At 41.2% G+C, this 18788-nt stretch overlaps 1 protein-coding gene across 1 annotated transcript in view; it reads right to left on the reverse strand.

Annotated features, from left to right (window-relative positions):
- RLF (RLF zinc finger) overlaps positions 1-18087 on the reverse strand; it is a 53091-nt gene extending 35004 nt beyond the window's left edge. The window contains exons 1-3 of the mRNA XM_075522048.1: positions 17860-18087; positions 12237-12391; positions 5297-5378 (exon numbers count right to left, since the gene is read on the reverse strand). Of these exons, the coding sequence (XP_075378163.1) occupies positions 5297-5378; positions 12237-12391; positions 17860-18072 (450 nt within the window). The 5' untranslated portion in view covers positions 18073-18087. The remainder of the gene's footprint in view (positions 1-5296; positions 5379-12236; positions 12392-17859) is intronic.
- Positions 18088-18788: the final 701 nt, after the last annotated feature.

Below are 18788 nucleotides of genomic sequence, written 5' to 3' on the forward strand. Positions count from 1 at the left end.
CTGACCAGCAAAGCCCTTCCAATCAGTTTGTATCAAATAAAGGCAAGAAGTGCGAGGTTCCTCACAGTTATAACTTGTAAGAAGAGAAAGGACACCACATCTTTTAAACAGCATGTTTTCTTGAAGAAAAACAGCAGCCGAATCAGAAGAGTTCTCATTATCAGAAGACCTTTGGTAATCAGCCTACATTTCCTTTGAGGGTACTGTTTGTATGTTCAGATTCTTCACAAAGAGCTTCAACAAAGCATTAATAATCAATGAAAATTTAACCATTTTACTGCAAGTCTTGAGAATTCATGCCATTTCCTGGCATCATTTGAATAAAAGCATATAACTCAGACATTCCCAGGTCTTACTGTTGAGAAATAGTTTAACAAACATGAGACAAAGAATCACCTCTTAAATTACCAGTGCTTTACTGTACTTAAATGTACTGCAGTACTGCAAGAGCCATAGCTTTACGAAGCCACAGAGAGCTCTCAGCACATATTACATGTAGTGGTGTCACTCAAATATGTTCCAGAAACTCCAAGATATTTATCAGTGAAGAAGGTTGAATTACAAACAGGAGTTTCAGCTCTGCACAGTTCTGAAAGGCGAAGAACAGGAAACACCAACTCCTGGTTGTGTGAATTCACCCTCTCTATTGACAGGACAGGGTTATACCCATCCTGGCCCCAGCAAGCACTTGCCAACCAACAAGTGCCAAAGACCATACAAGCAGATTTTGTAATGGCACATTACACTAGCTGAGATTTGTTGCCTCTTAGTGATACTTATCCCAAGTCCCTCTGCTATCGAGCTACATGTTCTGAGGAGCTAGAAGCCACTGCCTTGGAGAAAGACAGAATAGACCACTTATCTGCTGCCACCGCCAGAATGACGTAGCTGACAAAAAAAAAAAAAATCATACAACTTGGACAAGGGTGAGGTACTACTACTACTGAAAAGGCTGCTGTCCCTCAGATTATGACATTCTGTGATACAGACATGCAATGTAAACAATGTTTTCCCAACAGCAACTCCTCCCTAATCTGAGGGCTTCGGGAGGCAGTATAGAGCTAGCAGAGCCCAGTATAGAGCTAGCAGAGCCCAGTTCAATTATGAGGGTCATTCACATTTCAGCACCTTTGTATTAAGGGCTGAAAGAAGAACCTTAGCAAGAGAGAAAGAAGGGGCCTATCATACAAGTCAACTGATTTGCTGAGTCAGCACTGTGTTTGAGATTCAGGGTATCAATACTGAAATACCAAACATGAAATTCACCAACGTATGTAGCATAAGTAACTAACTCCTGACAATACACTCCACCTCTATTCTTGATGCTCAGCTGAACCATTCGTTATTGGACCTCCTGAAGAATATATGGCTAATATTAATGGAAATATTTACGAAAATCTACTACGAATGCTTCAAAAGTCTTTGAAGAAATCTAATGCAAAATTTAAGTATACAGATCTCCTTAAGTTAGGACATCACCATAAGCAGGTCCTGAGGAGAGGGACACAAAGCATTTCATTCTAGATGAAGTCAGGAAAGGATAATATAGTAAGAGCCTATGGACAAAGTTAAAGAGAAAATACAATCCTTGAAACAATTTACTGAAGATACCAGGATTTTTCAGTCCTTAAAGCAATCAGCAACTACTACAGTGTCACAAAAGTTTTCGTTTTATGTTCACCCTCAATACACAACTTTTCTAAAGAAAGCATTCATGCTCTTTGTAAGGCCTGAAGGGAACCCTGTTCCGCAATCCATATTCAATTCCCACGACAATACATCTCTACACCCACTAAAGCCATCTTTGAATGCACTGTTTTATCTTCCTCAACTGGCCAGATTACATCCATCCCCACAGTACCTCTCCACTGAGTTCCTCCCCCAGATTAATTGAGTTCACCTGTATCAAGGGCCCTGTTTTAATTCCGCCCCAATCCTTTGACTTGTATTTTATTTACAGCATTTCCCCACCTGTGTCTACATCCTTTTGCCTGCTGCCACTGTATAAAATCTGTGCTGAGACTCCTGCCACACAATCTCACATCTTGTTTTCATTTTGCACAGGCTGCCTCTGGTCTTGCTTAGAGATAAGGAAAACTGGACTCATGGGGGACTGCAGGGCATAACTACTGTTATTTAGGATGAAAGAGCAAACAGGTTCAGACACCAAATAAAGCTTTTGATAGCATTTTGTATACAAGCTGGACATCAGTGACACTCCATTTTCAGCTTTAGAACAGTCCCCACACCTTGCTGGTTTGAAATGCAAGCCCTTACGTTTTTCACTCCTGGGATGAAAATTTATTTGAAGTTTCACTGACTCTCACTACCTGTGCAGATCATTATAGAGCAACAATTACTGCAGGCAGATCTGAAAGAAATACCTCTGTCCATATTTGCTGCAACTACCAGTTACATTTGGAATTATATTCCTCAGCCACCACACTCGCCCCTTTTGTTAGGAAAGGAATAAGCACATTCACATCTGTCAGTCTGGGGCATGTGCTAATACATAGTTTTTCACTGCTTTGCTACTGGATTTGCCTGGAGATTGGCACATTAATATGGTCACAGGCTTTAAACCTACAAGTCCTCACATGAGGGCCTATGAATGATTCCTGTCTAAAGGTCCGTATTGCCCTCTGTATGACTGCATGCTCCTTGTCTGTTACTCTCTTCTTCTCCGATGACGAATGTGTTCCTACTGTATTCCAGGACAGGGTACAAACATTCTCATTCTCATATTTCTGCAAGAGTGCTACTTCAAAAATCTCATTAGAAGCACCTGTTTGTAAAAGTCCACAAACCTCTTCAGCAAGGTTTCAGAGTACTACCGTGTTTAATAAGCTTTGCCCAAATCTTTTACTATCTGAACTATGGGGAGTGTTAGATGAGTGCTAAACCTGGAAGCCACAGTTTCAAAAAAGTCAGTACAAAAGCCAAGTATATTACTACACTTGGCAGCAGCACATCTTGAATTTTCCCTTAGTTCTAAAAGTTGACATAAGAGATCCGGGCTTCTGTCACCCTTCTAACCCTGGAATGTAATAGTTTCCTTCCAACATATTCAGCCTGAATAAAGTAATCTCATCTGACTAAAAACTTGCTCTCTATTGACAGAAGTATCAAAGCTCAATCACTTGCTTCAGAAACCTAGAAACACACATGCTTGTTACATCATAGAAATGATTCTACTTGGTAACAAGAATTCTCCTTGCAGATCCCTCCAGTTAAAAGCTAGGAATTCTTAGAGCTGCTTTATACCTCTGCTATAATGGGAAAAAGCCTGTATATGCCCTCCCATACTCTGAATAAGAGAGAACATCTTGTTTCAGGTCTAGACCATCTCATTTACAAACTTATTATATGTCTTTTAGTGTATGATAAGCTCATAAGGCTTAGGGGAGACCTTATCACCATGTTCCAGTACTTAAAGGGTGGCTACAAAGAAGATAGACACTCCCTTTTTACAAGGAGTCACATGGAAAAGAGAGGGGTAATGGATACAAGTTACTCCTGCAGAGATTCTGATTAGACACAAGAGGAAAATTTTTCCACAATAAGAACAATTGGCCATTGGAATAATCTTCCCAGGGAAGTGGTGGATTCCCCAACATTGGATACTTTTTTAAGATTCGGCTGGATGGGGTGCTGGGCCATCTTGCCTAGACCATGCTTTTGCCAAGAAAGGTTGGACCACATGATCCTTGAGGTCCCTTCCAACCTCGTATTCTATGATTCACCCCTCTTTATCCAATGATGACTAGATTAGCAAATTTAAGAGCTACCTTGGAAACAGCAAGTTTCAAGTTCTTCCATCAGCCCTTACACAAAAGATGAACCTGTGGCTGACCACCCTTATTTGTGGCATCCCCACAAATGAATGGGTTGGGAGCACAGACCTAGCCTCTGCAACACCATGGCTAGCTAGCTACACATTATATGTAAGAGATGGCATAGCTGGGTATTGTCAAAATAAACTGATACACCTTCAAACTTGCTTCCGGGGTGCTGCAATGTCCACTATGATCTGCTGTAGTCACTAAGGGAGTCACAGGACTTATGCACCAGCACTCAAAATAAAGGACAAATCTTTGACACCACTAAGACTATAGGAGTTAAACTGCACTTACTGCACTTCTTCCTACTGCCAAGTACCTGCCACACCCAACTGTTTTTAGGGTTGCCATGACAGTAAGTATTCCATGGTATTTCAGGAAAAGAAGGTCTGTCCACACCTGAAGTCACCAGTCACAGACCACCTCTGTCCCTTCCACTACCAGCAGGACTACAAAGCTTACTAGTCTGTTTCTCCCAGTTTAAAGTACCAGGTTTTTCATCTTCAGTCTACTGAAGAGTTTCCACACCTGCAATTTCCCTGACTGCAGGCGAAACAAAAGAAGTTCCTTCAGAACCTCTACACCTGCATCTTCAGAGCTACTGCAGCAGCATCAGCAGCTGCCAAGCCTCAGGGACTGAGGAAATCCCCAGTCATAGGGGTATAAGTGATAAGGTCTGCACGAGGACAGCTGCAAGGTCTAAGTTCACTTCCTTCCAACTACTTCCTGCCAAAGTCTTCACTTCAGTAACACCCGATATTAGCTTCCAACTTCAGTCACAGTTAAAGCCAGAACAGGCAATAGCAGCAACAGATCAGTCCCTGATCCTGGAAGGGTCTATTAGTATAAACACAGCAAGACTACCACTCCTGTCTTTCAGCACAAGGAACAGAAGTCCTTGCAGACAACCAGGTACTACCTCCAGACTAAAACATTAAAAACATCTCTTCCTGCTAAATAGTCTACAGTAGCCATCTTCATTTGAGTGTAGGAATAGTAGTATTATGAGCTTATTTCAGCACCACCTCAGAACAAACACTTCTAGGAACCACCTGTCCTACTATTTTCATCCCTCTCAAATCAGGTATAGACACTAACTTGCCACTCACATGTCCACAAAAACTTTTTCAGTCATCTTCAGAGTAATACTTCAGAGCTGTTACTGAAGTATCACTCCATCTAACAGTCTTTCTCTCGCACAAACCATTAGACAGCTCAAGATTTGCTACGGTTCTCTTGCTGCAGTTGCCACTGATCATGTAGTTATAAATCTGCTGTTGGGCCTAACTGCAACAATACTGTTGTTGCAGTTAGTCTTCTGCTGCTCAGAAATTATTGCTGCCTAGATAACAGCAAGGCAGGACAGGTAGAATTCAGGAGAAGAGCAGAAGAAGAGGAGCACAGCAGCAGCTTTTTTTTTTAAAAAAGTAAATTGGAAAAAAATTCAGAACACTTACCTGTATGGACTGATGGAATCCTAACCACACCTCATGCGGCAATTCACTTTCAGGAATTGAAAGCAGTAGCTCAAAACAACTCCTGGAAAAGTAAGAGGCAAGTAAGCAAGTTACCTGAACACATTCTTTTGTTACATTAAATAACATTTGTGGCACATATTACTTAGCATTCAGATAAGAAATGATAGTAACATTGAAACATGTTTGACTGCACAAATTAGTTAAAGGCCAGAAAGCCCCAGAATCAGGCACAAGTCATCATATAGTAAGAGTGCTCCTTTTACAATGCACAATCTTGCTAGGATACGATTGCAGCTACTATTATAAACCAAGATAGTGTGTTCAACGTGGCTCAGTAACGTTGCATTACAGAATTTCTGCTCCTTCCTCTTATAAGGGAATCCTAATATCTATTCTGAATAAAACTCATTTGAACCCAGCATGGTGTCTTTGCCTAGAATGAAAATGAAAGCCAGCTTTACCTAATTTAAAGTTGCAGTGCTGACATATGTAAGAAAATAAAACTAAAGAAGAACAGCGTGACAGAAGATGACACATGCATCAGCACAGAAACAGACCTAGAAAATGGATCCCTAACTATCCTAAAAGCAACAGACTGAGAAGCTATGTCAAGAGGTGCATCAGCACAGAAATGGACATGCAGAATAGATTTCTAGAAACACCTTATGAATCTTTGATAGCAAAGGGGTAAGCATTCAAATACCCATGGTGCAGACTGCAACAAGCTCAAGAGCTTACCAAACCAAAAAAACCCCACCCACATTGATATGCATATCAAAGCTGTTCAGATTAAAGTCAGAGTTAAACAGACCAGATGTAAAATTCCCAGTTCGTTAATTCAGGGAGCTCCTGTATTTGTGTAGCTCAGTTACCTACACAACACAGGTGGAGAACATCCCCCTTTTTTTTTTTCATTAAGCCAAGGCCCTGCTTAAAAATAGGACACTAGTCACCCAGTCTTGATTTTGTACCCAAGAAAGTTTGTTACATCCCATTTTCAACTGTATCAACGCTTAATGTTAGTATGAGTCACCCCCATCACAGTGGCATGTGAACTTCTGCTGTGTATCATGTCTTCCAAATGAAAATTCAGGGAAGTGGGAAGGGTTCAGAAAGTTTTAACATCTCTGAAATATCCTGCAAATTTGAGGCCTATACATTCCATACGTAAGTTCAGATTCCAAATACAGAACGAGGGGGAAGCAATACCTACTTGACATTCCCTCATTTAGACCATCAGGTCAATGCTATCCCTTTTCAGAAACAAAAAGGAAACAACTGCATGTATTTAGCACATCCATCTCATTTCAGGGAAAAGACTTGGAGAACAGGAATCACTGTTTTCTAGGAGACAAAGCAATGGCACGACTACTGCCTATATTGTTCACCCCAACTGCTGCACAGAACAACTGACCTAATCAAACTAAATGCGTTAACTATGACAGTCTGTCTACAGATTCACAAGATTTACATACAGCAAAAGTGTTCTCATAAATCATGACAATATAAGGAAAGAAAATTGGTTTAAAACTCCACATATAATAAATGAATAATTGCTATAAGCTACACCTACATTGTTAGATAGTTCCAACTCATGCTATTTTTTCTTCAAAACCTCCACTCCCAAATATTAAATAGAAGAATGACAGGACAACACATTCAGTCTTACCATAGCTAGAAGAGCTGAGCTTGGGGAAGGGGAAAAGGAAGAGATGACCATAAAGCAAACATGAGTTTCAAAATTGCTTAGTACCCAAGTAAAATTACTTTCCTTTCCCCCTTCCTCCTGACTTTTGATAAATACATTGAACAGTTACCTGCAAAATGCTATGCCTAATCAGCTTTTAGCCAGATTCAGCAGTCACATACATATACAAAATCAAATGGAAAAATACTGAATTATCATCTGGCCATCCTTTTCACATTGCAGAAGTTTGCCTTCACTGCCCAATCCTGTTCCTTTAAATAGAGGCTTAGACCTGCAAAAGCTCTAAACACTTCTATTAGGTAGGCAGAAAATACAATAGCCTTCATCACTGTCATTCAGTAATTATTCACATCATCAGGCACTAGAATCTCAATCATTACTATGCCCATGAAAAAGTGGGCAACAGGATCATCAGATATTCCAACTGTCATAAGTCTCAATGTTACAAAATAATCAGGACTTTTCCCTTGTACTCAAGCCTGGCAATACAAGTTAATTCACTGGTCCAGATGTCTAGACCCAGGTGATTGCTACTAGACTATCAAAAACAACTTTACAAAGTCTCACAGCAGCTGAACTCTATTTTAACATAAGCAACAAAAAAACCCCAAAACCCCAACCAAAAAAAAAATCACTAGGTGTGTATCCGGTTTTCATGCATGTCATACAGATACTCTTTTGATCAAATAAAACATTTGCAAACTTCATGGTCAATGTGCTTTTTGAAAAGTCTTTTGGTGCACACCTCATTTTTCAGACTTAAACAACGTCAACCAATCCTATCTATTCTAATTCCTGGAAATACTTTTTCTAGAATATTAGTTTTTCATATATATATGCTATTGGTTATATAAAATACCAGGTTTAAACAAAATGGCAAAGCAAGGTTTTACAAATAATTTTTCTGTACTTGACCCTTAAGGTGGTACTTGGACATTCTACAAAATCTGAAATTAGATTTTCAAAGCACTGTATATACAGAGTGAGATGACAGTCTATGAGGACAAGAGGGCTGAATTTATGCCTCAAGAGTTATCGTCTGTTGTTGTAACACAGGACTGAGCTGAACCAAGTCCTGAACACAGGACTGAGCTGAACCAAGTCCTGAAAATTATTTTGTTGCAAGTCCTTAAGTCTTACTCAGTCTTTCCCAAGCACTCTAGTTTGGAAATCACTCCATGAGAAATCTGGAGCTCCAGGTGTATAGCTACAATGTAAAACAACTTACAGCACAACTGCAAAAGTAATACCTAGGATATTCCAATTACAATTTCCTTGGCAGAAAAATAATTAGAATTCTAAGTCAATTGCCTAAATTTTTGTTATAAGAATTGACTCAAATACACAGCTGCATAAAGACTAGCCAGCCTTCCCTACTGGCAAGGGGGAGGAATGGCCGTTTAGCTTAATTCTTCTTTTTGGTCCTTATTACACAATACTTCAAAACACACCTCTAACCCTGAAAGCCCATTTCCTTCTTTATTGTAATGCAACTAAACGGAATTTAGGTATCACGGCTAAGACCACAAATCAAAATACCAGGATCACTTCATGAAGTCAAGCCTTTCTACCCCACTCTACCAGTACCACCACAATACCTACCTACACAAAACTCAATTCCAAACTTTAATCACTATTTTTGCAGATAAACTCTAATGGGTGCTTGAATGCTTCCACTATTAAAAAAATCATTCATTTCAAACTCAACTTCAAAACATCTTTTAGGAGAAGGTCTCCTAGATTTGAATTTCTTTATTTTGGAAGGAATAACTAGGCAAAAATCAACATATTATTTGCATACAATTATTCTGTAATCACTTTATACCTCATTCACTATTGTTTTAAGAAAAATTTTTAAAAGTACATTTTAAAAGCTTTCATAATTGTGTTCATCTTTAGATTGTATTAGAAAACTTTTCTTATACAAAGCTTCTTAAAGAGTTAAAAAGATGACTAATTATACATCAGATTATCAGCAAGAACAGTTCACCTGTTGCCAGGAATTGTCCTGCATTTGTTAAGAGTTAAGTTAGCTCTTAATGATAAGACAGCAGAGTGGTAAATGCAAGTCAGCAAATCAAATTACAACAGTTTATTAAGGTTGAGAAATGCTTTGTTAGATAGACAAAGCAGGGAGCTGTCACATGTGCCTCCTCACAGAGGCATTACGGAAAGTAAGCACACTCTTCCTGGAAGCAAGGTGTGTTAGACTCAGTAAGTACAAACAGTAGGTGAGATACAGTTCAAGAAGTTTGAGGTAGACTGGTCTTATCAATTGAATCCAGTTTTTCTATTTAGACCAGATGACATTCAGATCTCCTTTCTCTTTTTATGGTTGAAAAAGCATATAAATACCTTCTCGAAGATACAGAAATGGTAAACTCCCTTTCAGACCAGTGTCATCACAGCAAACAGGAAAAAGTAGAAAGCAGTCAAATATTAGCTACTGGCAAATACAATGTGAACTAGGAATCATTCTTTCTACTTTTTTAACTTTAATCTATTAATCTTAGGATCATATAAACCATTTTCAGATGGAAGTAAAATTTTCATACTGATGGTAACATGAATGGCACCTTCCCCCTCACCCAGTACCCTCAGAAAAAAAGCACTCACAGAAGCTCAAGTGAACAATCAGCTTCAAGGGCTTCCTAAGATTCACGAGGCTAGCCAGCTAACCAAATATTGACGAAAGACACCTTTGATATGGCTAATTCTTTATTAATTCTTCTACAGAGGCAATACCTTTGGTATAGTAATATTGGGGGGTGTGGGGAACGTGTTGTGCTTTGTGGCTGTGGAAACAAGCAGTCTGAGTTCTACTTGACCAAAGCAGGTATGTCCTTTCATGGCCATGGCCAAGAACATTCCTGTTCCCCGACAATCATTTCTCAAATCTGTAAGCTACAAGAGCAACCACTCCAAGCTTTCCTTTATTTCCTAAGGTTAGGTAGTGGACCAACAAGGTCTCACACTGCATCAGCATCATGTTTCTTATGGGGGGGGTGGGGGGGTGGGGGGTGGGTGTGCAGTCTCTACATGTCAGATTTATCGTGAACGCACAATTGACCTGATCAGGTGGCAGGGAAAGCCACAGTATACTGAGTTTTGGCGTTACTGGCTTACCCTGCTGAGAAGGATGTCAGGAGGAAGAAGTTCTTTCCCCCCTTCTCCAGGAGGGATGTTGGAAGGGAAGGAGGATTTCAATAGTAAGTAGAGCACTTTTGCTTTAAAACAGGAAGTTTGCTCCTTTCATTTCTCATCAGGGTTCAAGTCTGAAAATACATAGCGTGTACAACGGCTGCGGGTAACCCAATTGTCTCCCCAAAAATCACAGTTACATGGGAACAGTATGCTTTCACATCCCTAACAAGGTATAGTCTTCCCCATGGAACTTAATTTTTAGCTTTAATTACCTGCTCTAACTTCTCTCTCCCTCCCTTGGAAACTCTTATGTAAAAGAAAAACATGGGAGAGTTCAGCTAGGTATGCCATTTACCTCACTGTATCTGCGACTTCACTCATTGTCTCTCATTCTTTAGATTCCTCTCAAATGTAATCATAACAAGAACAGGGAAGATTCCAGGAAGTCAGCCTCTCTACTGTCCTCCACCACAAGGTTTTCTGAATACACAAGCAACAGCAAACAAACCCCTCACACCAAAAGATGGAAGAAACCATATTAGCAGAAGTGGAACATTCTGATTTTTCTCAACAAGGGAAAAGCAATTTTGATAAGCAATTCTGACACAGTATTGCGATTCCTGCCCCAAAGTATATAACAGTGGCAAGATATATATCAAGTTCTCCAGTTATGGATGACCTGCATACAAAGACAGTGAAAAGCAAACTTTAAGTGACAGGAGTAGGAAACAGCAGAATACACAAGCTAATTGATGACAATAAGATGAAGATGAGAATACTCTATCCATAAAGGGACAGTCTGCAAAAGCAACTAAGATATTTTGTCAAAAATATATGTATTATGTACCAGGTAAATGATGTAGCAGTTTAAAGTCTTCAGTTTCCATATTAAGAAGTTAAGACAGACTTTTCCTATTTCATGAGTTTTCTCTTCTTGACAGAAGGTTTAAAAAAAAAAAAAAAAAAATCACTCCTAGTTCACATATTTCTCATAACTCCAAAAAAAAATTCAAGGCATCACATGGAGATATCTGGTTCTGCGCTGTTGATTTATATTGCAAGTTAGTACATTACAAAAAAAGCATTTGACCCAGGAATTCATTACAAAATCCTTCTAGAAAAGAACACTTGACTTCAGACCACAAAGCAAGTAAGCTACTGATAACAAAGAAAAAATAGCCCGTTGAAAAACTGTCACAGAATTACTTTTATTCTACGATGATTTTTATATTCAAGGTTCTAGATCTTCACCGTTCCCCCTCGAATGAAACCTTACCAGCAAGGAATGACCAGCACATCAAGTTATCGTTCTCAGGCTAAGGGTAGTAACCGATTATACTCCAATGTATGTGAAAGCCCTCAGGCTACACTCTTCAATTACAAATAGCTGCTTTGCACTTAAAACAGACTTTGAGGAACTACAAGTTATTCCAACTTAGCTGATGGACTGTAAAATAGTCCTCTCTTTTGTTTGAAGAATTGCTGTGCTTTAAGTCATGTCTGCAGACGCTAGTCAAAGAGCTCAGGTTGAATCATCTGTGTTGTTATCCTATAGCAACAGCCCACACACACAACTTAGATTGCCATAAATACAGAACAGCTTATCCTCTTCAGAAAGGGACATGTTCAGAACTACCCTGCATTACAGGTGAGAGGACATATGAAAACAGCAACTGCAGAACAAGTGATACAGGTTTATTAATCCGTGCATGAAGGTCTAATATTAAAGGTTCTGTTTTATGAGGACCACACTAAGCCTTTTCTACAGAAAATAATAATTTTCAGATTGTTTAAGGAAGAACAGAACCTTCCTAATCCCAGCACGATTACCCAAACAGAGAAGAACAAAGCCTTACCACTTGTTCACATTAATTAACAAAATGCTCAAGTACATTTTTGTGGTATGATTAAAAAAGTACTAAAGACATTTAATAGATAATAATCATAAATACAGTTGTCAAATTAAGTATTACACTATTTCAACAACTTGCCCTTTCATTTATAAAGTACAGGGGGTTTTTTTGGTTTCTTTTGTTTTTAATATTAATGTACCAACTTAAAACTTACAGCACTAGCCTGCCAAGTACCAAAAGAACATCTTCACATTCTGTAGTCAAGTAAGGTCGTGCATTAGCAAAGCTTTGGATGGAGATTCGATATACTTCCAAAAAAGGTAAAATATGTTCCGATGCACCCCGACTGCCAGCATACTGAAGTAGTGTCTGAAAGAAAATGAGGTTATCATTAGAAGTTCTCATAACACATTTTTGTCTAAAAAACAAATATAAATATGCAATATGAAGCATATACAGTGGAAGAATTCTGGAAGCAAAAACTTTTTACTCTGAAGGAGATTTAGAAATGATAGCTTTTCTCCTCAACAGAAGTTCTCCTTTTGATTTAAAAATATTCTCATTTATTTTATTAATTTGATAAAGTTATCAGAATTTCTACTGAGGAGCAAGCTAGATGCAACTGGCAGAAATGTGAACTGTTAAGTTTAAAATTCAGGGAGAAGTTCTGCACTCAGCTTCTTTTGTACAACTGCCATGGAGACAGAACCACATATGTAATACTGGAATCTTTATTACTAGTGAGAATGCAGAAAAATAGGCAAGAAGTTCAAGATTAAGAACATTATTCCAGCTGTAGTATTTAAAGATACATGCATTACCCATACAGCAAACATTATGCCATTAGAAGGGGATACAAAACCCAGATCAGACCATTATGTAGTCATTTTTCAAGTGCAAAATTATCCTAGATTTTACCACTTGACCATAGCAACCCTACATTATCCAGGCATAGTACTGAAGAAGCAATGTAAAATCTAGCCAGTTTTAAGAGAAATCACAGTAAGTTTCAAAAATCAGCACAGGGACAACAGTAGTATCTCCCAACCTTTTTAAAACTTCACTACATTACCATGTTATTTTCCTGCAGGTTATAAAGTAATATCGAGAGCAAGCAGGGCACTGAGCTAAGGACACCCTTGCTCTACTGACAGCTTGCTTCACAAGTAACATTCCTTCTCTGTTTGCACACCCTCCTACAACTCCAGACCAGTTATGCTTGTGTTCTTACCAGTTACAATCCCTCTCTCATGTTGCACCCTCCCTACACCAAACAAAGTATCAATCTTGATTAAGGTGGCTGTGAAGAAAACAAAAAACAATGAAAACACCTGTGCTTTGTGGAACCCTTAGGGCCAAGACTGCACGGGGGGGGGGGGGGGGGGGGGGGGAGTTCAGAGTGCCCCACCCTGTAATGCAGTACAAGCCAAATTGTCCTAAGAGGATGATCAGGTCTTATCAGGCTTCAAATTACTTCACTTCAAGTTGGGACTCTGAAAAAACAATTTATTTTAACACCTTAAACAAACACATGATCATATCAGATTATGACTGGAAGGAGGACACTACTGAACAGACCCTACAATGAGCTTACTAAAACCAAGTGTAGTCATTATAATGGCCAGAAACTTCTAAGATGAAGCCTAACTTCCAACACAGCAAGAAATAAGTGGCCAGCTACACACTATTTTGTGAACTATTCGGTGTTATGTCAGTGATCTAACTATACAATGCTAGTCCTAGGGTTAAAAAAAAAAAAAATGCAGACATCCACTACACTGGCACAACCATGTGTGATATTTAAGAAAAAAAAAAAAGTCTATTAAAAATATAATCTGAGAATTAGTAAAAATCAGGACTGTTTTGTAGATTATTCTCTTAGAACTCAGTAATATAGATCCTAGGTGAATGAAAGTTACAAACTCTCCAAAAACCCACAGAATATTAATAGTTACAAAGAGTATTTATAGGAGGGTGGGGGAAGGGAAGACTGAAAGTTTACAGAAATCATCCTTAAACACAGCACAAAGACCATTAGCAAAAGAAATGAATGAGTAGTAACTAAGCAGTCTAAGTGCTTCTCTAACAGATTAATGAAGGATTTGATAATATAACTCAAATTATATATGGCATTAAAAGCATTAAATTACATTCAAAGGCTGTCAAGATGTAATCCCTAGAGATACTCAACTGATGACTATCATAAAGTCAACTGTTTAGTAAATCCATCAGTAACACTATCATCATAGCGACTACAGAAATAGAAGATCAAACATACAAATCTCTGCACTTTTCTAAAAATACATCCATTAAAACCAATATATTTAAAAAGCCAAATTTAGTATTCAATTATTTTGACAGACACTTAGATCATAAATTATCCGGTCTGTGTAAACCATAAAACATGGTAGAATATTTCCTAAGATTAAATAAATTTGCTAGGAAACACTGCACCCTTGCTGGAGTACAATCCTAGTGCTGAGATCAAAGTCTTACAGCTAATATTAGCAATTTGTTGAGTAGCCATTTATCAGAAAATTCTCCCCAAATAGATGAGCAATGATGGTTTCGGTGTGTAAGACAGATTCAAGGCAAGAGACTTATTAATAGCTTGAACTTCAAAGGTATGTAGTTTTGAACATTATTATGCTATTAGTATTAGCATACTGACAAATAAGCAAAACGCAGTAACTGTATTACAGAAGCTCTTAAAAGCCCTTCTGTTATTTCACAAGCAATATAAGTAGAAGTTTTAGTAGTCCACTATAGACTTTTTCTGGCATTCTATATACAAGATAAAACTAGACAATTTTTAACTTGTTAGAAATATATAATCTACATGCTTAACAAACAGTTAAGTAACAATTTTATAAGCAATTACTACCTTTGAGTCTAATTACCTGAAGACAGTATTTAAACATTTTAAGTCTGGTTAACACACATCCACTTACACTCCTTTGACTTTCCTCCTTCCTTTGACTACAATAACATATCTAATTGGCAAGTGGGGTGAGAAGAGCAGAGGCCATGCACATCCACCTACCCCGTAATCTACAGACCAGTCTAGGTCCTTGACACTGCATAGATTCTCATGTCCTGCAATGCTGGAATACCTGCTTAGCTGCATTTCTTCTGAAGCATCTTTTTTTTCTCAGAACCAATTTAAACATGTCCAAGTCGCCTGACCTGTTATTACAGCTTTAAGTCTCTGTTTAAGAAAAAAAACTTCCATCTCTTCTTAAACATACCTGATTGCAATTGACAGTCCTCAACTGTGTCACCTTTAATAATTTCAGAAAGCCAACAGGTTCTGGGTATTGGCAGATGGGATGCTTTGATGTCCTACAACCTCTGCTTTACTGATAACTGTTCTTCATATTCACAATAACGCAACCTCAAACACAGTCACACTGTTCATTCTAGTTGGCTGTTTGGGTACATATTGAGCTCCCCAACAGACATGTTTTTACTAAGGTGAATATGAAAAGCATTCACGCTTGTACAACATTAAGTTGCAGAATCAATCCACTATTTAGGCTTCATGAGTTTCTTTGTTGTGTTATCCTGGACACCAACCTTACTCCCCTGCTCAAAAATAGGGATCTTCAAGGAAATCATGCCATCCAGCACCACTCCCAGGAAGAGCTGCTGGAAAGCTGCACATGGCAGCACAAGTTTACATGTAGTAAAACATAACACACAGACAGCTCAAAGCATAGGAAAGCTACTAATTTGGTTCACAGTCTGTTGTGTCCCAACAGCCTTGGTAACTTCCACAGCAAAACAGAGCACCTTTCAGGACTGTGCCACAGGTGTACACACAGGATGGCAAATCCATTGCTGCCCTAAAACATTTCGGCTACTCTCATCACAGCTACTTCCCAAGATCATATTTAAGCCCAGTTAAATTCAGCTTCTCTCTAGGCATGTTCTACTGTAGCTTAATAAGCTTATGACAAGATACCAGTGGTACCCTCCAAGTCATTAATACAAAGTTAAGTTGAGCTCCTTAAATTTCACTTAGGGGCAGACCTTAAGTTATTTTTAAGTTATATCACTGAAACTCTGTGCAACAAACATCCCCAGTCAGAAGGGGAAACCAAAATGTAAAATTACATCCCAAGCACAGTGGTTTGATTGCACAATGACATCACAAATTCGTACTCTATTGAAGTCGCTCCATGACAGACTAGCAATTTCATGGTTTTCACTGTATCTCTTGGCGTACAGTCATGACAATCAGAAATGTCCCAAACTGATGGCAACCCAAGACAGATCTTTTTCATTTTTATCTGTGCTATCCATCACACTGTTCTAAAACAAGACTACCATCCAATAACAGCAAAAGACCTAAAGAGGTCTACATGTTTTGTGGGACAGGGTTTGGGGTTTTTTTTGTTTGTTTTTTAAGTAACAGAATTGTCTTCCATCAAACTCCATTGATCAAGTACCTTTAAAGCTTTATCTGTACCAAACTAATCTGGGCAACTGGACCTCTACGTATGCTGATAATCTTGACCACCTCTACTAAGCATTAGCTGAATACTTGTTTCAATGTTCTGACACAATGAATTCCACTGGAAACAATTTTAGCAAAACCTGAAACATGGAGAAAGGCACACGCATTGTACTGGGCTCCATGTAAATGCAAGGTCACAGATCTTAACAGCATGCTTAACTTGGGACGTACATAGCAGTATGCAGCAGCAGCATCCTGCAGTTTAAGAAGCAAGAGTTTTGAAACCTAACAAATAAACTCCTTCTGTTGTTTCGGTAAGTGATGAGCTAAACATCCTCCCAGAACAGTATGACAAAGTACACAACTTGTGGATGTCAAATAGAAAACTGTGAAGGGTAATATCACTTATCTATAACACACCAGTGGGATTTTTTGGTCTCATTTGGCATCTGATTTTTCACCACTCAAATACAGTGGGTGTATCAGCTGAGGTGTGGTTAAACTAGCTCATAAAACAGACTTTTTAATTTTTATTTTTTATTTTAGAAACCACAATATCTTCAGATTCAACAGGGATAGCTCCCCAACCCAGCAACCTACCAACAATTATTCAACCTTACAGCTCACAGCAAATGATGCTGTGAGGGAAGCAAAAACTAATTAATCATTGAAAGAGTTTATTTAAGAATAAGTTATCTCCATCACTCGACTTTAATCAAGTTCAGCTTTACTTCTGGAAGTTTTTGTCTCGATTCAGAAATTCCTGATCCTTAGCCTGAACTGCATTAAGCAAGTATTCAGACAAGATTGCTGGACCACAGAAGCTCATTCAGTGACTCAAGTGAACTGCAGGCCTTCACAAACCAGCAAGCATTGCTTATTCCACAGCGGATCTCAACCAAGGTGGAACACGTAGTTTTGATCCCGAGGCAGGTAAAGAACAGGAAAGTGGAGGTCTAGGAACCGAGCCAAGACCGCGCTGAGAAAACGCGGTGCGGCCCGCCTGCCCCAGAGAACCTCCCAGGGGCTACCAGCTGTCCAGGCCCGAGGCGCTGCCGCAGCCCAAAGGCCAGCGGCGCCCTCGGTGCAACGGGCCCGGCCCCAGGCTGGCAGCGCAGCGCCCACGGGGGCGCCCCTCGGGCAAGGCGCGCACGTCGCCGCTCGGCAGCAGCGCACGCCGCCGCGAGCCCCGCGCCGCACCGCGGCAGCTCCGGAGGAACGAGCGGAGCCTCCGGAACGGGAGCCCCTTGCAGCCGGCGGCGCTGGGCGCGCACCGCGGCGGGGAGGCCCGTCGGGTCGGGCCCGCCCCGGCCCCATCCCCGCCGCCCGGCACCCGGCCTGCAGCCCGCGCCGCGGCCCATCCCTGCCCGGCCCCTACCTGGCAGAAGCCCCGGCAGTAGGCCCGGGACGAAGCCTCCGACACCTCCTGCTCGCGCAGCTCCGTCTGCAGCTGCCAGAGGCGGGCTCGGAGCGCCGCCACCAGCCGCTGCATCTCAGGCCGCGGAGCCGCCTCGGCCTCAGCGTCCGCCATCTGCGCTCGGCCCCACTGCGCGTAGGCAAGGATCACGTGACTCGCTTCCACTGACCTCATCGTCCCGGGACGGCGTCACGTGACGCCCACGTGACAGGGCGCGTCTGTCGCTGTCCACGCGACCCGCCATCTGGGGCAGTGGGAGGACTCCTCCTGCCGAGTGGCGTCACATGACGCGACGGGAGCCCGCCGCAAGCGCGCGCGCGTGCGCGCGTGTCTCCGGCGGGGAGGGGGGGGCGGGCCCGTTCGTCTCCCGCCGGCTGCCGCCGAGCGCCCCGCCCGCCTCAGGGCTCTCGCGCCAGGGCCCGGGGCCGCCGCGCTTCTGGGAGCCGCCCGTGCGGCGCTGCCCGCCCCGGCCCCGGCCCCGGCCCCGGCCCCGGCCCCAGCTCCGGCGCTGGCGAGGGGCGTCCTGGCAGGCAGGGTGTGCGGGAACGCAGGGGAGGAGCGAGGCGGCAGCGGCGGCGGCGGTGCGGGCAGGGAGCGGGCGAGCCCGGCTGTCGCTTGAGCCTGGCTCTCCGCGTGGTCTGTGGAGCGGGGCTTCGCGGGGCGTCTCCCCGGGCGCTCCTCCTTGCCTCGCTACGACGCGGAAACGCCGCACCACCCCGGTGGACATTGGCACCGGTGTTCCTCCGTCGCTTTGGGAGAAGGTCACCGAGAGGGCCTGGAAGTTTTCAGCCCAATGCTGGTCCCAGAACTAGCACCAATAGGTACCCATGTGTTATAAAGGTAATTGCAGAGCAAGGTTACCGAAAGGTAATGATGGACACCGGTGAGAG

This window comes from Mycteria americana, chromosome 21 (assembly GCF_035582795.1).
Source record: "Mycteria americana isolate JAX WOST 10 ecotype Jacksonville Zoo and Gardens chromosome 21, USCA_MyAme_1.0, whole genome shotgun sequence".
Taxonomy (NCBI): Eukaryota; Metazoa; Chordata; class Aves; order Ciconiiformes; family Ciconiidae; genus Mycteria; species Mycteria americana.